Below are 16847 nucleotides of genomic sequence, written 5' to 3'. Positions count from 1 at the left end.
AGATTCAGTCTAATACGGAACGTATATCTAGATTCAGTCTAATACGGGACGTATATCCAGATTCAGTCTTATACGGGACGTATATCCAGATTCAGTCTTATACGGGACTTATATCCAGATTCAGTCTAATACGGGACGTATATCCAGATTCAGTCTTATACGGGACGTATGTCCAGATTCAGTCTTATACGGGACGTATATCCAGATTCAGTCTAATACGGGACGTATATCCAGATTCAGTCTTATACGGGACAGATATCCAGATTCAGTCTTATACGGGACGAATATCTAGATTCAGTCTAATACGGAACGTATATCCAGATTCAGTCTAATACGGAACGTATATCCAGATTCAGTCTTATACGGGACGGATATCCAGATTCAGTCTAATACGGAACGTCTAATACGGAACGTATATCCAGATTCAGTCTTATACGGGACGTATATCCAGATTCAGTTTAATACGGGACGTATATCCAGATTCAGTCTTATACGGGACGGATATCCAGATTCAGTCTAATACGGAACGTATATCCAGATTCAGTCTTATACGGGACGGATATCCAGATTCAGTCTAATACGGAACGTATATCTAGATTCAGTCTAATACGGGACGTATATCCAGATTCAGTCTTATACGGGACGTATATCCAGATTCAGTCTTATACGGGACTTATATCCAGATTCAGTCTAATACGGGACGTATATCCAGATTCAGTCTTATACGGGACGTATGTCCAGATTCAGTCTTATACGGGACGTATATCCAGATTCAGTCTAATACGGGACGTATATCCAGATTCAGTCTTATACGGGACAGATATCCAGATTCAGTCTTATACGGGACGAATATCTAGATTCAGTCTAATACGGAACGTATATCCAGATTCAGTCTAATACGGAACGTATATCCAGATTCAGTCTTATACGGGACGGATATCCAGATTCAGTCTAATACGGAACGTCTAATACGGAACGTATATCCAGATTCAGTCTTATACGGGACGTATATCCAGATTCAGTTTAATACGGGACGTATATCCAGATTCAGTCTTATACGGGACGGATATCCAGATTCAGTCTAATACGGAACGTATATCTAGATTCAGTCTAATACGGAACGTATATCCAGATTCAGTCTTATACGGGACGTATATCCAGATTCAGTCTTATACGGGACGGATATCCAGATTCAGTCTTATACGGGACGTATATCCAGATTCAGTCTTATACGGGAAGTATATCCAGATTCAGTCTTATACGGGACGGATATCCAGATTCAGTCCAATACGGGACGTATATTCAGATTCAGTTCTAATACGGGACAGATATCCAAATTCAGTCTAATACGGGACGGATATCCAAATTTAGTCTAATACGGAACGGATATACAAATTCAGTCTTAAAGCGGGACGGATATCCAAATTCAGTCTAATACGGAACGTATATCCAGATTCAGTCTTATACGGAACGTATATCCAGATTCAGTCTAATACGGAACGTATATCCAGATTCAGTCTAATACGGGACGTATATCCAGATTCAGTCTTATACGGGACGGATATCCAGATTCAGTCTTATACGGGACGTATATCCAGATTCAGTCTTATACGGGACGAATATCTAGATTCAGTCTGATACGGAACGTATATCTAGATTCACTCTAATACGGAACGTATATCCAGATTCAGTCTTATACGGGACGGATATCCAGATTCAGTCTAATACCTAACGTATATCTAGATTCAGTCTAATACGGAACGTATATCCAGATTCAGTCTTATACGGGACGTATATCCAGATTCAGTCTAATACGGGACGTATATCCAGATTCAGTCTAATACGGGACGTATATCCAGATTCAGTCTAATACAGAACGTATATCTAGATTCAGTCTAATACGGAACGTATATCCAGATTCAGTCTTATAAGGGACTTATATCCAGATTCAGTCTAATACGGGACGTATATCCAGATTCAGTCTTATACGGGACGGATATCCAGATTCAGTCTTATACGGGACGAATATCTAGATTCAGTCTGATACGGAACGTATATCTAGATTCAGTCTAATACGGAACGTATATCCAGATTCAGTCTTATACGGGACGGATATCCAGATTCAGTCTAATACGGAACGTATATCTAGATTCAGTCTTATACGGGACGGATATCCAGATTCAGTCTAATACAGAACGTATATCTAGATTCAGTCTAATACGGAACGTATATCCAGATTCAGTCTAATACGGGACGTATATCCAGATTCAGTCTAATACGGGACGTATATCCAGATTCAGTCCAATACGGGACGGATATCCAGATTCAGTCTAATACGGAACGTATATCCAGATTCAGTCTTATACGGGACGTATATCCAGATTCAGTCTTATACGGGACGTATATCCAGATTCAGTTCTAATACGGGACTTATATCCAGATTCAATCTTATACCGAACGTATATCCAGATTCAGTCTAATACGGGACGTATATCCAGATTCAGTCTTATACGGGACGGATATCCAGATTCAGTATTTATACGGGACGGATATCCAAATTCAGTCTAATACGGAACGTATATCCAGATTCAGTCTAATACGGGACGTATATCCAGATTCAGTCTTATACGGGACGGATATCCAGATTCAGTCTAATACGGGACGGATATCCAAATTCAGTCTAATACGGAACGTATATCCAGATTCAGTCTAATACGGGACGTATATCCAGATTCAGTCTTATACGGGACGTATATCCAGATTCAATCTTATACGGGACGTATGTCCAGATTCAGTCTAATACGGAACGTATATCCAGATTCAGTCTTATACGGGACGTAAATTCAGATTCAGTCTCATACGGGACGTATATCCAGATTCAGTCTTATACGGGACATCTATCCAGATTCAGTCTAATACGGAACGTATATCCAGATTCAGTCTTATACGGGACGTATATCCAGATTCAGTCTTATACGGGACTGATATCCAGATTCAGTCTAATACGGGACGTATATCCAGATTCAGTCTTATACGGACGGATATCCAAATTCAGTCTAAGACGGGACGGATATCCAAATTCAGTCTTATACGGGACGGATATCCAGATTCAGTCCAATACGGGACGTATATCCAGATTCAGTTCTAATACGGGACGGATATCCAAATTCAGTCTAATACGGGACGGATATCCAAATTCAGTCTAATACGGGACGGATATCCAAATTCAGTCTTAGAGCGGGACGGATATCCAAAATTCAGTCTAATACGGGACGGATATCCAAATTCAGTCTAATACGGGACGGATATCCAAATTTAGTCTAATACGGAACGGATATACAAATTCAGTCTTAAAGCGGGACGGATATCCAAATTCAGTCTAATACGGAACGTATATCCAGATTCAGTCTTATACGGGACGTATATCCAGATTCAGTCTAATACGGAACGTATATCCAGATTCAGTCTAATACGGGACGTATATCCAGATTCAGTCTTATACGGGACGGATATCCAGATTCAGTCTTATACGGGACGTATATCCAGATTCAGTCTTATACGGGACGAATATCTAGATTCAGTCTGATACGGAACGTATATCTAGATTCAGTCTAATACGGAACGTATATCCAGATTCAGTCTTATACGGGACGGATATCCAGATTCAGTCTAATACCTAACGTATATCTAGATTCAGTCTAATACGGAACGTATATCCAGATTCAGTCTTATACGGGACGTATATCCAGATTCAGTCTAATACGGGACGTATATCCAGATTCAGTCTTATACGGGACGGATATCCAGATTCAGTCTAATACAGAACGTATATCTAGATTCAGTCTAATACGGAACGTATATCCAGATTCAGTCTTATAAGGGACTTATATCCAGATTCAGTCTAATACGGGATGTATATCCAGATTCAGTCTTATACGGGACGGATATCCAGATTCAGTCTTATACGGGACGAATATCTAGATTCAGTCTGATACGGAACGTATATCTAGATTCAGTCTAATACGGAACGTATATCCAGATTCAGTCTTATACGGGACGGATATCCAGATTCAGTCTAATACGGAACGTATATCTAGATTCAGTCTTATACGGGACGGATATCCAGATTCAGTCTAATACAGAACGTATATCTAGATTCAGTCTAATACGGAACGTATATCCAGATTCAGTCTAATACGGGACGTATATCCAGATTCAGTCTAATACGGGACGTATATCCAGATTCAGTCCAATACGGGACGGATATCCAGATTCAGTCTAATACGGAACGTATATCCAGATTCAGTCTTATACGGGACGTATATCCAGATTCAGTCTTATACGGGACGTATATCCAGATTCAGTTCTAATACGGGACTTATATCCAGATTCAATCTTATACCGAACGTATATCCAGATTCAGTCTAATACGGGACGTATATCCAGATTCAGTCTTATACGGGACGGATATCCAGATTCAGTATTTATACGGGACGGATATCCAAATTCAGTCTAATACGGAACGTATATCCAGATTCAGTCTAATACGGGACGTATATCCAGATTCAGTCTTATACGGGACTGATATCCAGATTCAGTCTAATACGGGACGGATATCCAAATTCAGTCTAATACGGAACGTATATCGAGATTCAGTCTAATACGGGACGTATATCCAGATTCAGTCTTATACGGGACGTATATCGAGATTCAATCTTATACGGGACGTATGTCCAGATTCAGTCTAATACGGAACGTATATCCAGATTCAGTCTTATACGGGACGTAAATTCAGATTCAGTCTCATACGGGACGTATATCCAGATTCAGTCTTATACGGGACATATATCCAGATTCAGTCTAATACGGAACGTATATCCAGATTCAGTCTTATACGGGACGTATATCCAGATTCAGTCTTATACGGGACTGATATCCAGATTCAGTCTAATACGGGACGTATATCCAGATTCAGTCTTATACGGACGGATATCCAAATTCAGTCTAAGACGGGACGGATATCCAAATTCAGTCTTATACGGGACGGATATCCAGATTCAGTCCAATACGGGACGTATATCCAGATTCAGTTCTAATACGGGACGGATATCCAAATTCAGTCTAATACGGGACGGATATCCAAATTCAGTCTAATACGGGACGGATATCCAAATTCAGTCTTAGAGCGGGACGGATATCCAAAATTCAGTCTAATACGGGACGGATATTCAAATTCAGTCTAATACGGGACGGATATCCAAATTCAGTCTAATACGGAGCAGGTATCCAAACTCAGAAGCAATATCTAAGTTATTTTTTCATTATTTTATTGAGATTATCTAGTAGATACAAACGCCAGATTTCTTGTTTTGCGTAACGGCCAAAGATGCTATAAAAATGTCAGACATCCACTTTCAAAGAGACTTTTTGTAATTATGTTATCAAAGTATATATGCCACAAACACCATTATATTAAAGTATGCATGCCACAAACACCATTATATTAAAGTATGCATGCCACAAACACCATTATATTAAAGTACGCATGCCACAAACACCATTATATTAAAGTATGCATGCCACAAACACCAATTTATTAAAGTATGTATGCTATAAGGACCAATTTTATAATATTTTAAACGGTTCTTTTCGCGGGGTTGGGGGTACATTCGCTGTGTTTTCAATCAAAAAGTCCCCCACTGAAATAAAACATTTCCTATAAATAAATAAATAAATAAATAAATAAATAAATAAATAAATAAAAAAGCTATATTAAAACATCATAAAAATGACTTGATTAAGTCAGCAGGAAGCTGTTACGCCAAAAGAACTCACGTGCGTAATTCTTTCAATGGTCCATCGGGATCTGTCATGCGGTTCGCCACCTTGTTATGGATATTGGCCTCCACGTTTGGTTCGAGGAGTAACGTGTTACAGGTTCTAAACAATGTACCATGGTCAAAGTCTGAATATATATATATATATATATATATATATATATATATATATATATATATATATATATATATATATATATATATATATATATATATATATATATATATATATATATACACATACATACATACATTATTGCATATTTTCCTGACAGGCAACTGTAATATGGTAAAGTCGGTAATGGTAATTACATTTCACTGAAGCGTACAAAAACTGCCCGCCTATGAATTAGATAAGGTAGCATGTTGCGTGTCGGATCCAATTCACTCAAAATACAAAAATAACTAGACCAAAAGAAGAAGAATTTTGTTATTGGTTAGTATTGTGTTGAGCACTACATCAGTATATACGAAAGACTTGCACAACAGAAACAGCGAGGCAGCCGACCTGACTAATCTGAGCAGATTTCAAACCGAGAAACACTGATTGCAAGTCCGTCATAATAATCACTTTAGTACCATTGCACTGTATAAGAAGACAGTATATGGTTAAATATATCCGTATATCTTTAAATTCTGGTTGGTATGGAACTTTTAAAAGTATCCTTTTATGAATATATAGAGAAATATAACCTCCATCCCCGAGAAGGGACACGTCTGCAAACGTCTTTGACCAACGACATGCCAATTCTTGTAGCATCTTCGCCCTTTGAAGCTCCACTTTAATACGACCCTCTATCATGTCCACTATAGCGATGACGGACCTAAACGAAAAGAGAAAACAAGTAAAAAATGCAATGATTATGTGATGCAATTGAACGCCATTTTAATGTATATATTGTTTCGCTTGCTGAATTGTGATACCGATAGAAAAGAGCGTTAGCAATCTTTAACTTCGGCGGCCCATGTTTTTCAAGCCTACACCAGTTTGTTAACTATGTTGGTTTGCTAACTATGTTGAAACATTACCGTCGCACATTGGAATCTCTGGCACCGAAACAGCAGACAAAGTTGCAAAAACCAAACTAGGAGATCAAAACTCTATCAAGCTTAACTATAGCTCTACAGAAGCACTAAGTTTCGCACAAACATATATAGACCAAACATGGCAAGATTTTTGAAACTCCTCCACAAAAGGTAAAAAGCACCATGAAACCAAAAAACCGTAGATAGGAACATACAGCTACCTAAGGGTACCTATTTAGAACAGAAAACCATAAACAGGATAATAACTGGAAAAACTAAACTAGCAAGCAGTTTTGGAAGGTTTATAGGACCCAAACCAGCAACTATTAATTGCTTTAACTGCCACACTACCGAAGATCTACACCACGTATTCAATATATGCCCAAAATATCAACCCGCTCGGAAAATATTTATCAAAAAACAAAAATTTATTGGATCACCACACACATGCCCAGAGTTACTTATGACTCTAATAAAAATAAACAATCAGCATATAAAAAAATAAATCAATTCATAGACTCAGCAGGACTTAGGAACAAAATATAATTACTATCCCCACAAAACCAAAAGACCCAGTAACTAGCTAAATAAATTTAGAAGCCACCACATAAAAACCCATAATATATCATTCAATTTTATAAAAGTATTAATAAATAATTCACTTACGAAGCACCTATAAAAAACTAAGGAAACCGCAAAATCGGATGTCCTAGATGTCCTTAACGAACCGAGTAATCAGCTACGACTCCGGTCCTAGATGTCCTTAACGAACCGTGTAATCGGCTAGGACTCCGGTCTCTTGCTAAAAAGAGTATAAATAACATTCAATCTCTAAAAACATTAATTAATAAATAACTTAAAGAGGCAATATCTAAAAACTTCTAAATAACATAACGTAGGAAGCACACCCTAAACACCTCGACTAGTAATACCATAATAACCTTGAAAATCTCTCTTCATACATGATTTCTGCTAAGGACCTCTATAAATAACATAGAACATCCCCCCCCCTTTAGAACATTTTGAAGAAAGAAAGAAAAAAAACAAAATCGAAAAAAAATCGCAAGATACACCAGGCAAATGCAACAAGAAACCAGCGATGTAAAGCAAGCAGGACCGTTCCCGAGCTCTCCGTCCCACTAATGACAGCCAACCATTCAACTGTAAGGGACGTTTATGGACCCACAGATTGAGGCCAAACTATCAGGGTTCCTTGAATCCATAAAAGCCTGGGGGAGGTGGCACCATTTCCTTCCCCAGGAACAACTAGCAGGCTGAGGTGCAGTCAGAAAAAGTGGCACATGCACAATTGTGTGCACGCCACTATAATTAAACTAAACAACAACAACAATGTTGAAACATCGAGTTACAAGATCTGCGACAAGAAAGCAACAAGATCAAAACCTTCTGAATGATCTGCATAAACATAGGTACAAATCATATGGCAGAAGATAACACTGATGAGAGAATGTACCTTTAGCTCTAATTAAAATTATGGAGGCCAATGTTCTTGGAGATTAGTGATCAAAAGTCATCATTGATATAATGTGTTGTAAGTCACCGATGATATGATGTAAAGTACAGTATATGCATAACTCATATCGTGACTACGTGACATGCAGTGCAAACAAAAATACGATGAAATTGCCCATTAAAGATGTTTCTCTAGATAATAAATACCAAAAACATTTTACTTTCATTCAGTTTTCTAGTAAGAGACACCCCCACCCTCCGAACTTTGCCAGATAGCAATGGAGATTAAACCTGGAGGAAATAGGAAGCAACGAAGACTAAACACAGCGGGGTGGGGTGGGTTGGGGGGCAGATTGGGTCAGACCACAACATAATGTTTCTGGTTGGGTGTTAAGCCAAGTACTTGTATCTAAATTTAGAATTGATGTTTGGCTGTTCCTTTCACTGTAATATATTCATGACATGGACTGACGTTTTCCATGGAATGATTGGGATGGAGTCATTCTTTATTTCGAGAAACTTTTATTGTGGTGTGAAAGAAGTGCGGTCGAAGTGTACAGGTCAAGTAAGTAAAGCAATTGTGAAATATGGTCGAGAACTATGTTTTCATTGACCCGGAATCGGAATCATGACCCCAGTTGGCTTCGATCAACTGTATTAATAAAATGCAGGGTAGCACCGGACACGTTTTAGTGTGTGTTAATGTGCTATGATGACAGTCACCCAAAGGAATCCTAGTGTCACTGGAATGTTGGTCTTAGCTGAGCTTGGACGAATACATATAAGTAATGTATAATAAAATAATTGGTGTTATGATATGCTCAATTTTTTTTCTCTGTTAAATTTACATTGTCAGAATCGTTCAGTATTACCCGAAACTGAACTCGCGTGCAAATACACATATTGCATTCACGTGCATAAAGGAACTACTTTCTATTCTAAACAAAGAATGGATGCAGACGCCATCATTTTTGATTTGTAAACAAGTCATGTACACTCGCGTAAGAGGCGCTTTACGTTGTGGTTGCTTAAATTTGTTTCTGAATGAACTAAAACAGATGTTTCGTGGACTGCCACATACCAGCTGATTTGGCACATTCCGCATTAAATTTGTTGATACAATGTATTCGGATTTAGGCTAGCTACATTATACAACAGACGCAAGGAAGGGTCCTTACAAACAACACACAAGTGACAAGTCATATACTGTCTTCTTTTGCTGGTGATAAGAATATCACAAATATACTTACAGTTTTACATCCTGAATTTCCTCAAAATGTTTTTTCTTAGTTCTGCAAATCCGAATTGCACGAGCCATGTCATAGGTTCTCAATCTTGATTACACATTTCGAAATTGTACTGTAATTTCGATGATAAGTGCAATTACATCATCCTTACTGCACTCAAAATGAAACAAGCATTCAATTCCATAGCGTCTTTTTGATAATTGCAGTTGAAAGACTTCATATTTTCCCCACATTATGATTTAAAACAGTCAATGACAGAAACAGAAACACATTTGCAGATGTCAACACGCTTCTTCAGTCCTATGTATTTCATGTGGAATCGTCACACATAAATCCAGTACATAATCACGAAATTTCGTAGAGTCGAAAACAAATACCAAAATCTATTCATTCCAGATCAAATGGAAAACTTGTGGCAATGCGCATTCATTCTCAATAAGACTCCAAATTTCAATGTTAACTAGACACGCCATTTTGTTTCGAAAGTAATGTCGAGCGCGCGACTAAGTTCATATTTATCTGGGCGGACTTACGTGCGCAGTAATAATGTTGTTGTGTAATGATGAAAATGCGCTTGTGTATTTAGTTTGGAATGCGGCATACATTCAGTTACTTTGTTTCGAGTAGTGTATTTTGTTAATATAATTAAGCATTAGGTAGAATAAAAAAGTCTAGCATATAATAAAAAGGTTACCGCATTTATATGGGAAAATATGAATTCGTTTTGTCGGATGGATGTACTGTACTCCCAAAGTCCATTAAAAAAACTCGTTCATATTTTCCCATTCAAATACAGTAACCTATAAATCTGACCCATATAGCAAAGTATATTAGACCTAGAATGCGCCATACAGCATGCAGGTTATACACAGGTAGCGCCAGGTGACACCGAAAACAGTCCTGACTTTTTATTCTCGTGTTGCCTTCTCTCTTTAAATCTCAGATATCCATCGCTTGACTGTGTATCTGTTTTAACGCTGTGTTGATGCTATATAGACACAGTTTTGAACTCAAAATAAGCTTTAATTTCAGTCAGCTTAGGCCGATATATGACCTAGTTTTATCTTAGATTTTGTCGATAAAAGCTGACCAATCAATTTACATACAGCCGTATTTACTTGACCTAAATTAGTCAACATACTATTTAGCAGTTTTTACTCCGATGGCTGAAACATAGACTGCAGTGGGTCACTTGGTCAGTACATTAAGCGTTTCTTGTTATCCAAAAAATGTATACAATGTTGGTCACGGGACCTCATTTGAGTCAACGTCCGTTCACATTACCATTGTTGCAGACTTTAAAAAGGTAGAAAATTTGAAGGGGCCCAGGGTGGAACAGTGGTCTAAAGCGCTCTCCTTTACCGATCACTGCCATCTGAAATGTCACAGATCGACATCTGGTGTCTCGTCAATTGTACAACGGAAGTTGAGGCTACCATCCAATGTGTAGAGAGGTGCATTTCTGATGTGAAATCATGGATGAAATGTAACAAGCTGCAGATGAACGATGATAAAACTGAGGCCATTCTGATCATCAAGCAAATGGCTTCTCATTCACATCCTTTACCTTCAACAACAATTATCGCCAATACCAACTATAAATTTACAGTCAGTACCAAACCTAGGGGTCACTCTCGCCATTACGCGCTCTTTACACCAACATATAATGAACACATGCAAGGCTGCATATCTGGAGGTTAGATGCATCAACTCCATTCGCAATTTAATTTCGGTTGTTGCCACTAATACACTTGTGTTTTTCTTAGTACCTTCAAGAATGGATTATTGCAATTCACTTCTGTCTGGTTCCACTCAATATCTACTATAGAAACTTCAAAAGAGTTCCCAACACAGCTGCTCGGATCATCCTTAGTGTATGAAGAACTGAGAATACATCACTGGCTACCCATCATATCCAGAATCAAACACAAAATCTGTTTACTATGCTACATTTTGTTAACTGGCACCATTTCGAAAAAATCTGTCTGACCTCACACCTGTACAACTAGTCTAGAAAATTGCGCTCCTTTACCGACACTCGCAATCTAATTATTCTTACTGTCAGAACAAACTCATATGGGCAACGTTCTTTGCGTACCAAGGCCCAGGTACGAGTAACAAACTCATACGGGCAACGTTCTTTGCGTACCAAGGCCCATGTACGAGTAACAGACTCATACGGGCAACGTTCTTTTGCGTACCAAGGCCCATGTACAAGTAACAAGCTCATGTGGGCAATGTTCTTTGTGTACCAAGATAACAAGATGGCTGCTATCGCTTAACCGGCTTGAAGCAGCTGTTTCGTTTTTAGTGCGGTTTTCACGATATTTGTGCTTGTTGCCTGTTTTCATCTATGTCATTGTGTTCATTATGTACTGGCTGTTACATTCGTATGTGTTTCTTCATCTCCTTGTTTTGGAAATGAGAATAATTAGACTTTTTCTCAGCTGACTTGCTCCACTGTTTTTGAACAAACCGCCATCACGTGATACTCGCCTGTCAACCCGTTTATGCTAAGATGGACCCTCATAAATTGCTTTAAATGTTCACTCCTTGGCTCTCCACACTACATTGTGCTCTAGACTAAACGAACTGGGACTACATTCATCATTACCTAAATGTAAACAGAAGCGAAAAAAGAAACGTTGTTTCAAAGCTGGTCGGCGTAGAACAGGAAGAAGAATTCAAGTTATCTCCCTTATTTCGACACAACCATTTAAAAAAAATTCAACCGTTAATTTAGATAACCTAATTCAAATCCCAATTAATTCGTCAACCTTTATGTCAACTAACCAAGAAATACCTCTGCGCATTGCATTATTCAATGCCCAGTCAGTAGGACCACCGGAAAAACGCACAGAAATAGTTAATTTTATCAACGACGAAAATGTTGACATATTATTCTTGACAGAAACATGGCTAAAAACATCAGGCGATGAGCCCAAGTGTGCGGATCTAACACCCACTGGTTACTCCATCAAGTTGTTCCCACGTAATTCTTGCGGAGGTGGAATTGCTGTCATCACAAAGAACTCAATGATAAAACATCTGAACTACACCACAACATTCAATTTCGACCACACATCGTTTGAACTAGTCCAAACCACACTCACACTGGAGCAAAGGTCAGTACATTTTTTCTGCCTATACCGCACTCCTCCTAGTAGAAAAAACAAGCTGGCTGACTCTCTCTTTTTGGAGCAGTTTCCGAATCTCCTTGACTATGGAAATTCGATAGGTGGCAATCTAATTGTTCTTGGAGATTTCAACTTTCACTTTGACTGTCCCGGAAACTCAAATACATCAAAACTCCTAGATTCGATTAATGTTTTCAACCTCAAACAGTCAGTTAACCAACCCACCCATAAATATGGTCACATTTTAGACTGGATTCTTCATAGACCTGATGATAACATTCTACGGTCCTCCCTGGTATGACATGACTTTGCATCAGATCACCTCTGCATTTTATGCCATCTTGACGTATCAGTCTCTAACCCTCCACATGTATCTGCTACTAAGAGAAACCTCCGTATGATAAATAGAACCAAATTATTGCACGACATCCAAGCTAACCTAACAACTTGCTTACCTCCTACCGCAAAACAACTCGATAACTGTCTGCGTTCATTACTTGACAAACATGCCCCAGCTACCAAGTGCAGAGTATCAATTAAAAAGAGTTCTCCATGGTATATCAGTGTTAGGGACCAGCTTCGCACTGTTAAAAGAGACCGCCGTAAAGCTGAGAGGCTCTGGCTTTCCACCAGACTCACTATTCATAAGCAAATCTATGAAGTCGCTAAGAAGAACGTCACAAAAATAGTCCATGCAGCGAAATCAGTCCACTACACTACTAAGATCATGGAAAGTTCCAGCTGCAAAGAGCTCTTCGAGATTACTAACAAGCTAATGTCAAGGAACAAATCAACACCATTTCCAACTACCTTCTCTCCAGTCGACCTTCCGGACATGTTTGCAAATTTTTTCCGTGACAAAGTACACACCATTAGAGATAAGCTTGACACCACAATTTCAACTGACTCGTTGTCACCATACAGTTGGGATACAGAATTTGAGCGGCAACCATTAGCAGCATTTGAACCTGTCTCTATGGATTTCGTACGTACAATCGTGATGAAGAGTGCACCAAAGTCATGTGAACTTGATCCAATTCCAACATCACTGCTGCTTGAGTGCTTAGATCCAGTATTGCCTTCACTAACTGATGTTATTAATACCTCTCTCTCATCTGGAGAATTCCCATCATTTTTCAAAACTGCCATTGTAAAGCCTCTGCTGAAGAAACCAACACTAGACCATAACGAATTAAAGAACTACCGCCCAGTTTCTAATCTCCCATTCATTTCAAACATCTTAGAAAAGGTTGTTCTATCCCAGCTTGTATCTCATCTAAATTCAAACAGTTATTTTTAGCAATGTACAATCTGCATATCGCTCTTGCCACAGTACTGAAACTACTCTTCTAAAAGTAGTTAATGACATTCTCTCTGCGTTGGATAGCGGAAAGATTACAGTCCTCACCCTCCTTGATTTGTCTGCAGCATTTGACACAATAGACCACGATATATTACTTCACCGTCTCCAGCATGTATTTGGCATTCATGATACAGCCTTACTGTGGTTCAAGTCCTACTTGGTCAACAGGACACAAATTGTATCTGCAAATGGAATACACTCCAGCCCAGTTGATCTATGTTGTGGTGTTCTACAGGGGTCTGTTCTTGGACCTGTTCTCTTCATTGTGTACACTCAGTCGCTCTCAAGTGTCATAGATCATCATTCAGTGTCTCATCAATTGTACGCTGATGACACGCAAATATACAAAACTAGCCACCCAACTGATGTTGATGCTACCATCCAAAGTGTAGAGAGGTGCATATCTGATGTGAAATCATGGATGACTTGTAACAAGCTGCAGATGAATGATGATAAAACTGTGGCCATTCTGATCACAACAAAAGACTTTCTCATTCACATCCTTTACCTAAAACAATAAATATCAGCAACGCCAACATTAAATTCACACAATCAGTACGAAACCTAGGTGTTACTCTGGACAGTACTCTCACATTGCACCAACATTTCATGAACATATGCAAGGCTGCATATCTTGAGCTGAGACGCATCAGCTCAATTCGCAAATATCTTTCAGTTGATGCCACTAAAACACTTGTGTGTTCATTAGTACTTTCAAGACTGGACTATTGTAACTCAATTCTGTCTGGTTCATCTCAATATCTACTCCAGAAACTTCCAAAAGTTAAAAACACAGCTGCTTGGATCATACTTCGAGTACCACGATCAGAGCACACTTCCACGCTGCTCTGTACCCTACACTGGCTATCCATTCGATCCAGAATCAAGCACAAAATTTGTTCTCTGTGCTACATTTCACTGTCGGACTCTAGTCCAACATACCTATCTGACATGACTCATGTGTACACACCAGCAAGATACTTACGCTCTTCTGCTGACAATCGTATACTCATTATTCCAAGTATGAAAACAAAGTCATATGGATTGCGTTCTTTTGCATACCAGGGCCCAGCAACGTGGAATGAATTGCCCACTGAACTTAGACACGAAGACACAGTGATCACATTCAAGAAGGCTCTCAAAACTCCCTTATTTCGACAGCAAGAACAAACTTAAAGACCTAATAATGTTTCCTACCTGAAATATTCTCAGCGTGTTTTTTATTTTTTTATAATGTTTTTCTAATTTCATGTTGTTTGTTTTTGTAATAATATTATTATGTTTCTTATCTTATAGGTGTTATATAAAGTTGTAAAGCGCTTAGAGCTTCTAAAGATTAGGCGCTGTACAAAGTCCTCATTATTATTATTATTACCAAGGCCCAGGTACGAATAACGAATTATCCAGAGATCTTAGACACAAGGACAATGTGATCTCATTCAAAAGTGCTCTTAAAACTCACATTTATTGACTACAAGAACAAACTAAAAGACTTAATCATGTTTACTTCTTTAATTAGTGTCAGCATATTTTGTTTTATAATTTCGCGGTGTTTGATTTAGTAATCTTGTTGTTGCATATGTTTTATGTACTATCTAATTTGATAAAGCTCTTAGAGCTTATAAAGGTTAGGCACTGTATTAAATTTATTATATCTATATAAGCACTACAAAATATCCAGTACAACATCTCTCCCCCCAAACAAATGTATACATACAAGAAAGGTTTCTCTTTTATCGGATGCAGGCCAATTCAGAGCCTTTTGGATTATAATACGCATAACTTTAAAACTTTTACATCAAAATATACGAAAATTCAGACCAAGCCTAGGTTGAGTGGGGTTGAGTTTGAGCCTAAATAATTTGTGTTACATAGCGTGAAAATGAATCAGCTTTTGATAAAATTGAGAACGCTAAAATGTAGAAAGAAATGCAAATATGAAAGTGTCATACACTCATGAAGATATACGGATATATTTAACCATATACCGTCTTACCTGAGCCCTTCATCAAACCTCAGTTCGCTGTTGTCCATTAATTCAAAACCCCGTTCATGACTGCAGGGATCTTCTGAATCATCAACCGGTGTTTCTTTCATTAAAACTGTTTTTTCGTTTTCCTTGTCAGCCATTCCGATGGGAATATAAACAACAACTGTCGTAAACAACGACACTATAGTAACATAAAGACATAATACAAGAAGACGTGACGTCATTCGTGACGTGTAAAACGTCCCCGATGCCAATCGCAATTTATCGGCGATTTCCGTGACCGTACACCCACGAAGATTCAACTCAAAGCAAACAAAATATTTTTCATTTATATAGTCATATACAGGTGTACTCGCATCACTGTACCAATTTTGATTTAATAAAGATATACTGTATCTGCCGGTACATATCTAATGCTGTTTTTCAAGGAAAGAAAAAAGGTCCCGTAATGGATACTAGAAACGTATTTTTTCGCGCCGCTAATAAGACAATTAGAAGTAACTGTCAACGTGTTTGGTGTCCAAAAGTATTGTCTATTCTCTTAAGGAAAATGCTGTGTTTTAATCTAGCACATTTCCCTTAATTCTGAATGAAATAGCGACATTTAATGTCTTAATTCTGATAAAATCGGCGACATGCATCGAAATGTTTGACAAGCCGACGTTTCAGGTTGAGAACATTTAATTTCTTTTATCCATTTAATTTTTTTGCGAAGCAGTTAAGTGTGAAGCGGTCTCATATTATTATCACGTCAACAACAGATCACAAGCACCG

The 16847-nt window shown here is 38.3% G+C and overlaps 1 protein-coding gene across 1 annotated transcript in view; it reads right to left on the bottom strand.

Moving 5' to 3' along the window:
* LOC149775177 (uncharacterized) overlaps positions 1–16245 on the bottom strand; it is a 29376-nt gene extending 13131 nt beyond the window's left edge. The window contains exons 1-3 of the mRNA XM_089943877.1: positions 16080–16245; positions 6531–6661; positions 5836–5965 (exon numbers count right to left, since the gene is read on the bottom strand). Coding sequence (XP_089800003.1) covers positions 5836–5965; positions 6531–6661; positions 16080–16213 — 395 coding nt within the window. The 5' untranslated portion in view covers positions 16214–16245. The remainder of the gene's footprint in view (positions 1–5835; positions 5966–6530; positions 6662–16079) is intronic.
* Positions 16246–16847: the final 602 nt, after the last annotated feature.

The sequence above is a fragment of the Sinohyriopsis cumingii genome, chromosome 19, assembly GCF_028554795.1.
Source record: "Sinohyriopsis cumingii isolate HCF-2022 chromosome 19, ASM2855479v2, whole genome shotgun sequence".
Lineage (NCBI taxonomy): Eukaryota > Metazoa > Mollusca > Bivalvia > Unionida > Unionidae > Sinohyriopsis > Sinohyriopsis cumingii.
Note: the sequence above shows the minus strand (reverse complement) of the source record. Positions and strands in the feature narration are given on the sequence as shown.